General features: G+C 38.8%; 1 protein-coding gene across 1 annotated transcript; it reads right to left on the reverse strand.

The window, feature by feature from the left end:
* Positions 1–5,630: 5,630 nt before the first annotated feature.
* On the reverse strand, positions 5,631–9,047 carry LOC131254954 (receptor-like protein 15). Its single transcript, XM_058255650.1, has 3 exons — positions 8,657–9,047; positions 8,456–8,533; positions 5,631–7,585 (listed from the first exon to the last, which is right to left on the reverse strand). Exons 1-3 carry the CDS (start codon positions 9,045–9,047, stop codon positions 5,631–5,633), a joined length of 2,424 nt encoding a protein of 807 aa, XP_058111633.1.
* Positions 9,048–9,308: the final 261 nt, after the last annotated feature.

Genomic DNA, 9,308 nt, shown 5'->3' on the forward strand with positions numbered 1-9,308 from the left:
AATGGGGTGAAACCAACATGCAAGTGGCTAGTCACCAATGAAAATATATAAAGTACGTGATAAAGTAACTAGCTCATACAAATTAGATCGATCGTCGGTAGTCTGAGAGCTAGTGAAACATACAACAACAAAGGATACGTGCTACAGCATTCAGAATTAGCCACCCGTTATCACTCGTATTCCATGAATGCATGATTAGCCCAACGTTATTATTCAAATTGCAAAAAAAAATTCATTTTAAGAAATCTCAAAGGTCATTATGGGAGGCTCATCACCCAGCATAGGCCGACAACTCGAGTATAGTATCTCATACCACCATCCTCGGCTCATGAGAGTCCAACAACTAAGATGTTTAACAGTAACCTCTTCCACTAGTGGGCAATCATGGTTCAATAAGTAGACCATACCATCTCAAGGTTATACAAAAATAGTCCATCAAAGCCACATATGACAAATAGTCCATCAAAACCATATATGGCATATAGTCTATCAAAGGATATGATAAAAAAGGATTATCCCCAAAAGCCACATAGGCACAAATGATCTGCAAGATGATAAGTCCACAATATAATTTCATTTAATCCATTACACAAATGATCATTAGTTCAAGGACCTTTAAAAACACCATTAAGTAACCATAAGTAGCAAACAAGTCATATATAATATCGATAGCATTTACACATATAGAATATTTATTTCAAAACAGAACAGGGATATTTGAGATCCATAATACTTGAATTTAAATCCAACCATCAATAATTTACGAAAAATTACTCGAATAGAAACTAATATTTATTATCATTTTCATTGAGTGCTGTATTAAGCAATCAATGAAATAAATAAACTAATTAACTAACTATCATGATGTAGGAAAGCTTGAAGGGTGATCCTCACCTTCAAATGAACCTCCTAAATAACAAATACTTTGATCGGGATGTAGCTCAATTGAGGTAGGCCCTAAGGAAGAAAATTAAGAAAAACAATCGTTACACCCAATATGATTAGACCGTAAGTTACTTATCTTAATTTAGTTTGAATTAGAGTGCAAAATAAAGTTTAGAAGTTGATTTACCTTAACTAACTAGGTCGTTCGACTTGCTTTCAAAGTCAGTCCTAATTGCACTCAATAATATGGACCTAATTGAGAAAAAGGTTAGGAAATCCTATGTTTGATCAAATTAAGTAATTAATACTCTAAATCGATTTCAATTACCCACTAATAGAATGCATTAAAGAGTCATCTTACCTAGTCATCGAGTAAACTGGGACACGGCTAGGTGAACAACCCAACTAAACTTCAACTTAGAAGGTATACACATGGGATTTAGGTATATCAATAGAAATCAAATAACACAGATATAATTAGAACTGAAACTTTAAAATTCTTGAGATTAACTCACCTTGTTCAACTGTGTTAACTCGGCTCCGCTTGACTCGAAGCGATGCTAAGCCAAGATCCACGCGATTCATCCTCTAAGCCCACTTTGTAAAATAGCTGACTATGTTCAAACCCAAACCTGAATTTCACATATGTTAGACTTGGCTCATAAGTTGCTTATTCAACTTGATAGGGTGAGTTGAACTCAACTTGGTTCAAACTAAGCATAAACAAAGCTCCCTGATGCTGCAACCAACAATCGGATCAAACTCGACTCCAAACCTAAGTAGCTAGACTTAAGATGAACCAGAAAGGCAACCAAATGGGTGCTGAACTCGATGGTTGCTGAGTCAATTCGGCTGAAGCCGATCGAGTCCCACATCCTGACCGAATGCAATCTCTCCTCTCCTTATCTTCTTCATCTTTCTCTTTCCTTCTCTTCTCTTCCTCTACTCTTCTCCTTGCTCTCCAACTCAGTAGAACAATTAGCAACACAAATCCAAGCACAACTGGAACTGCCACGTCAATCTACAGTGAGTCAACTAGCTGAACGAGTAGATCAGTAACAGAGGAGAATGAGATAGCAAATCTCCTCACTACTACAAAACTACGACCAGAGATAGCCTTGGACTGGATGTCTGGTCATAGATCAGCCCCGAAGCAAATGAGATTCACCGAGTTAATCACTTAGCGAGTCAAAGAAAGCGACTTGGCAGGATAAACTCATTTTTACCCGGAGTTGTCTAAGCATTCTACTTAATAGCAACATCAGAAGAGCTAAGATGAAACTCACAGTTAACAGCAACAGAAAATGATGTCCCAGAAGCAACTCAACTCATCATCACAACTCGGGTGGGACTCAGTTGCACTCAACAACTGCCTTTACACTCGCTCTCTTTGTCTCTTGCATCTTCCTTCGTTTTTATTTTTCTTACTTTCTTTTTAAATCTGGCTGGTCTAGCAATGAATGTTGGAATATTTGGTTGAATTAAATAGACTATTAAAATCGAGAACCAAAAAAGAAAATAAATTTTTTGAGAAAGAGAACTTATTGAATTGAGTTGAGGCATGACTTAGTCACTTGGCTTGAAATTAAATTTGCTCCTCTTAGACAGCGTCCCAAGTGCAACAGGTTTCCAGAGCAATCGACCTCCAGGATACAACGACTATGACCCGGTCCCAGCGGTGCACTCACTATACATGAGCTCGAACCACTCGCAGTTTAACCCCAAAGTGCTGAGTTAACTCAGTGATGAACTCAGTAAAATTCTTAAAACCGTATCAGAAAGAGTTCTATAAGAGAGATAATAGTTTTGTATACTTAAAACTGGAATCAGTAGTCTTTATATAGACTCCGAAGTGGTGCATAAACACCCTTTACAAAAGGTTAGGTCCGTTGGGTTTAAACCCAACAGGTGCAACCAACCAGAACGGATGCATCTCTATGATTTCAAACGAAAAGGCGCAAGTGCAAGTACACTCTGGCAAATAAAGTCCCGCGAGTACCCATACACACACCCACGCAAGTACACTCACACCGCACCCACGCCCACGCTCAGCCCGTCCCGCACTTGCACGTGGACTCGAATTGGCTTGGCATGGCACGGCTCGGCTCAGCCCATGCACGTGTGATCAATGGCATAGATTAGAGCTATTGACACAGCCCCCAGGAGCAAATTCACATGCCCCCTGAAAGGGGCTCAAGCCCAAGACAAAAAGCTTATCTTATATACAAAAGGATTTCTTTGTTAAATTTGATGTGGGACAAAAACCCACAACTCAAAAATACCAACAATTCTAAAAGTGGAGGGAAACCAAAAATTTGAAAATCAAATTTTAATATTATTTTAAAACAAAATACAACAATGGATGCCAGACCCGACCTGACTCAACCCTAGTCGAGCTGAGTCGACACAGCAGCTGCACCACACAACTCAACTCTCTCTCTCTCTCTCTCTCTCTCTCTCTCTCTCTCTCTCTCTCTCTCTCTCTATTCCACAACTAGAGATGTATAGATAGAAAGGGACTGAGAAAACTCGACCGAAATGAGTCAGAATCAGTTTGGATTCTAAATCATTGGCCACATAAGGTCAAGCGATCGTTGTTTCTCGGAGAGGAAGAAGACCTCCATTAATGGCATTTTCTCCGTGACAGCTTCTTTCTTCATTTTCTTTTTACCTAAGCGTCCAGATAGACTCTACGAAGCTTGGAGGATGGAAGGATTGAAGCTTCATGGAGGTTTTCTTGGCAGGTTTGGAGGAAGAACGAATCAGACAGTTTTTCCCCAACAGCCACAAGAAATGGAGAATGGGCGCGTTCCAACATGCTAGATAGGGTTTCCTTACGTAAAAAGACCTCCGAATGGATGGTCTGGATTGATTTAGAGCTAAAGTTCCTAATCTCCTCCGTTTGTTTCTAAACAGACAGTAGAGAGTAGATATCGGCGTCAATGTCTACGTGGAACCCTACACGTGAAGAATTATTAGGTGGTTGAGATGTTATCAAATGAATGGTTGAGATTGAGAGAGATGAGCGCACGTGGATTGGCAGCTCAATTCCCAAATGGAATTCTGTTTCAGGAAAACTACTCCTGCGCAAGTCATTTTACAGCCACGATCGAGCGCTCATACATGCATATCAACATACAAAAAATTGGTGGAGTTCGATAGAAATTGTGAGCTCTACAAGATAGACGGTACAGATCACTATATTGAAAATAGATGGTGGGCCATAATAGCAATAACGGATGGTTCTTATTTTTGAAAATCTCCCCACGGTTTTTCTTTCTCTCGGACAACTCTCCTAAACAAGATGAACGGTTCAGATCATCCAGTTGGATGATCATGGTGGCCCACTGTTTAATCGAACGAACGTGGTCTGTTTTAAACCGTGCGCGGCAAGAAATGAAGGAGGAATCCTTCCACTTTCGCATTTCGTCGGGTTAGCGGGTCAAACCGATTTGACTAGGTATCTGGTTCAGTGCATTGCGGGTGCACTCTCATTGATGCATATGCGACTCCCACGTGGGAACCAAAAGATTCTTTTGTGAAATCCACACTGTCTAACCGGTTCTTCTGGCTTTATTAGGACATCCGGCCAGAGATGAGGTGAATCCAAACTAAAATGGTTCACACCAAGTAAATTTTATCTTATTTGTTGATTTTCATTGATCCAATGGTTGGATTGATCCCAATTCTAATATCAACGGTCAAAAGACTCCTATGGATTATTTTTTTGTTTATGACCAGCTATTCTATATGTTGATAATACCATTATCGCTATTAAAATATCTCTAATAATATTATTTATATATTATTATTATTATTATTATTACAGGCATATGCATAGATATTTATTTATTTAGTCATCAATTACTTGAGTCATGTCTTATTTAGTCATGTGTCGACATCTCACTCATATCTACCACTCAAGTGGCTTACAATCATATTGTGTTAACAATCAGTTATTTTTAGTCCTAGTGGTTTTTAGGGTTATCTAATTGCAACCTAATAGTTAATTTTATCATCCAATGGTTGAATTAGGAAAATCAAGTGTTAGATGGATCTCATGATTCATACTTCTAAATCTAAGATGAACGATTAGATTTATCTTTCTAGGAGATTTAAATATGAAAATAAGTTCTCTATTAATGTGGAAGTTCATCTTGGAAATCAATAGGATGGGCGACTTGATCCATGAATGAAAAGTGTTCTTGAACGTTAAATTGATGCATGATTGAGTTTATATGCTAACGTCGACGTTGATTGCATGATTAGCCTTACGAAGAAAATTGTTTAGTCGATTTAGGACCAAAATTGATAGATTGGTTTATCTTTGTACCTAAATCAATCTGAGGTGTTTAGGTACGGTACAAAATCTCTCTCTCTCTCTCTCTCTCTCTCTCTCTCTCTCTCTCTCTCTCTCTCAAATTTAAAATAACAATAATAATTATTATTATTTTTATTAAAAAACATCAGCGTTACAATCCATGTGCTGGTATATGTAACATGATTCATATCTTCAATCTATGCAATTGAGATGCTCACAAACTATCATGGGCTATTATTTTGTTCTTCTTTAACATTCGACAATCCAATTGATTATTTGAATACACACTTTTATTCATTACATTGAAAGGAAGGTCCAAAATAGATACATACCATATACTATTTTCCATACCTATCTTAAGCACATACAAGGCAAATGTAGTTTTCCCATCATTATCTTCTTGACATGATCATAACATATGGTTCTAATTGGAAGTGCATCGCTTCTTCAGTGGTGGGCCACAAAGACCATTGTTGCCTTCATAGCTACTCACGTTGAACGGAGTCTTGAAATTTGGAACCCTCCCAGATAGATTGTTGTGGGCCACAGAGAATTCAACCAAAGAGGGAAGCTGGGTCAGCTGCGATGGGATCGATCCTCTCAGTTCATTATGGGACAAATCCAAACTTTCGATTCGATTTAGGTTTGAAAACGATCCAGGAATCGAACCGGTGAAGTGATTGTTGGACATATCCAACACTTGAATCTGAGAAAAGTTGCCCATTTCCAGCGGTATGTTGCCTGTCAGCTCATTTGCCGAAAGATCCATTCCGATGGTTGAGTACCATTGCTGCTTTTCATATTGATGCGTACTTCCACTCGTCACAAACTCTACTTCTGGGAACTCAGATTCTGAAACGAACTCAACATAAAAATCTTTGTTCACTGAAATAGGAACACTCCATGAGAACCATGATACTCCTGTGACCCAAAATGACTGATCAAAGGTCGATTCTGCTTTCCCAAGTGTAGTATTGTCGAAACAATGGGGCGCCGTTCCAAAAAACTTGTTGTTGGAAAGATCTAGCAACTGCAAACTGTTTAACTTGCATAAATGCAATGGAATAGAACCATAGAAATCATTTCCTTCAAGGAGAAGAATTCTGAGCAGTTTTTGATCTCCTATCCATCTTGGAAGCTTGCCAGAAAGATGATTATTTCCAACATCCAGTACAACCAACGTCGAGGTATTGAAAGGAATGCTCGAGATTGATCCGGTTAAATCATTGCCTTTCAAGTTAATATACTCCAACCACGGTGAACTAGAGCAAGAAGGAATTTGCCCTGAAAATCTGTTATGGGAGAGGTCCAATATTTGAAGCCACTTCAAATTGCACAATTGAGTTGGAATTGGACCTTCAAGACGATTTCCTCCTGCTAAAAGTGTGTTCAACTGGGAAAGATTTCCAAATGATTCTGGAAGATTTCCAGATAATTGATTATTTCGAATATCTAAGGTCTGGAGGGAAGAACTGTAAGACAAGCTGACGGGAATAGTTCTTGTGAACTTGTTACCGTCCAAAGACAGATACCATAGAATAGAGAGGTTGGGGTTCCCAGGAAGCATCTCTCCATCAAGATTATTATTTGATAGCTTCAAGACTTGTAATTGAAGGCAACCTGTGGTCAGCTGATGGGGTATTTCACCGGAGAAGTGATTATTGGATAGATCCAACACATTCAAACCAGTGATGTAACCTATCGAGGAAGGGATGTTTCCGCTTAAATCATTTCTAGAAAAATTCAAGAAAATTAGATGAGGAAGGATCAGACCGATGTTTGAGGGAATTTGTCCAGTCATGTTATTCGTGGATACATCGACTGCATGAATGCTTGCTTTGGGATCTATTGGAAGATGGATCTTGCCACTCAGTGAGTTGTTTTTCAAATTTATGTATGATAATTTTGTATTGTTTTCTAACAACCAAATGGGGAAATTTCCAAGCAACTTGTTATGGGACAGATCGATGGCTTCTAATGCATGCTGTGAGTATAAAAATTTGGGAGTGGAAAGAATGTTCTTGTTAAGGTTGCAATCCGGCAACATGAGCTGTTTCAGCTGGAATGGTGGAACCCAACGCTGATATTCGGTTTCTACCATTAACCCATTGTTTCTTGAAAGGATGATGACTGAAAGCTTGGAATGATTCGCAAATGCGATGAATGAAAGATGTCCATTAAACATGTTGGAAGAAAGGTCTATATACTCGAGCGAAGTGAGATTGGCGAAGAAGAATGGAGGAATATTTCCTTCAAAATCATTTAGGGAAAGATCGAGGCGTTTAAGCGTTGGAAGGAAACCCAGAGATGGAGGAAGACTTCCATTGAACTGATTTCCTCCTAGATTCAACTCATTTAGGTTCTGTAATCTGCCAAAGACTGCAAACATGGGAATGTCAGTAAAATCTCATTCAATTTTGGTTACCGCTCAAGCGGCATGGTAAAAGAATAACCAATAGTGAATTATGTGAGAATGGTCATTTATATCTCTCTTTCTAAGATAAAAATAATGATATAAATGTTACTAAATAAGCTCATGTGAAAAGGCTTGACTCAAAGGGATCCAGCTCTTTGTATCCCTTTCAAGCTATTATTGTTGGTACAATGGCCATGAAAGCCTCTCTAAATGATAAGATGCTGTGGTAAAAGTCATTAGTTAATATGGAGAGATGATTAGGCTTTCTTTAATTGTCATTAAATTGCTAGTAATAAAAAAATGGGTACTTGAGATCCATGGAATTCATCAAGAAATACAGCCATGCAAGGTCTTAACTTTCTTGAAAACCTAATTGACAATTAGTGATATCCAGTCTCACAACATAAATATTGGACTGCCCTAGTTTCAGTTATATGGAAGCAACACTGGTATCAGATCATGTGCATTCATCACTTCTCACTCTGGTAATCCATCCAACAAGTAGGCATTTCAAGCTTGTAAAACAAAGGCCATTAGTTTTACACAGTAGCCAGTTCATCTAGTACAACTCGATTCAAGACTCAACGAGTCAATTTGAGTCACTGAGTCTTGTAACCATGTCACGGCGGATGGTTATATCATATTCTCAGTGTATGCTTTTGGTTTTCCACATCCACATTTTAAGGATGTGGACGGTCTGAATTGCCTGGATACCATGCCACATGAACTCTCTGACTATTATAGAGTTTAACCAGTAAAAGGGCAGGTCTCGAAAACTAAACTCTGCTTCTCTTATTAATTTATATATAGTAGAGATGACATAGAATAAGTACCTTGGAATGGAAGTGGCCCCCACATACTATTGATTCCCAAATCAATAATCTCAAGAGAAGATAGATTTCCTAAAAACCCTGCAACCGGTAGAAATGAAATGAAAAAAATAAAAATAAAAATAAATCGGTAGAGACAGAACAAAAAATCAAAGCAACATGGAAACCGTACTGTCGTCCATGGATGATAGTAACAAGTCTTACCTTCAGATGGCAGTATTCCACTAATTCGATTACCGGACAGCTCGAGGCGTCGAAGTTGTTTAAAGGAGTTAAACAGACTGAAATTCAAGTTCCACTCCCTGCCTTCATAGAATATGGTCGAATTAAGATACAGTTTCGACAGTGAAAGTTCTATCACTTGCTTGGTGATATTGTCACACTTTACTCTATCCCACTGGCAGCAGTCACTCTCATTTCTCCACGATGGGAGGAGAGGAGATTCAATCCAATATTCTTCAATGGAAGATTTGAGCTCTAAGAGAGCTCCTCTCTCCTCTGCTTTACATCCCCAACATAGAGAGTTTTCACTTGGATATACAAGTAAAGCACATAAAACTAAACTCCATGAAAAGAAGCGCAGAGAATACTCCATCTCATGCAATTTAGTTTGAATTGTGTATTTCTTTGGCCCGCACCGTCTTGTTATATAGCATTCTCAACCTGGAGTCTTGGGGTCCACCAGCCTTGAACTGCTACATGCCCATTTAATTTTTGGACGCCAGATGTCACGCACGCGGGAGATTTGAGCCAGCCACTTCTCAAGGGGGATCCACCATGGATTTAATTTGGTCAAGATAATAGACGCGGATTTCCTGCGAAAGCCTTTTGGCATGAAGTTCCTGCGCTGGAAACC

This window comes from Magnolia sinica, chromosome 9, assembly GCF_029962835.1.
Source record: "Magnolia sinica isolate HGM2019 chromosome 9, MsV1, whole genome shotgun sequence".
Taxonomy (NCBI): Eukaryota; Viridiplantae; Streptophyta; class Magnoliopsida; order Magnoliales; family Magnoliaceae; genus Magnolia; species Magnolia sinica.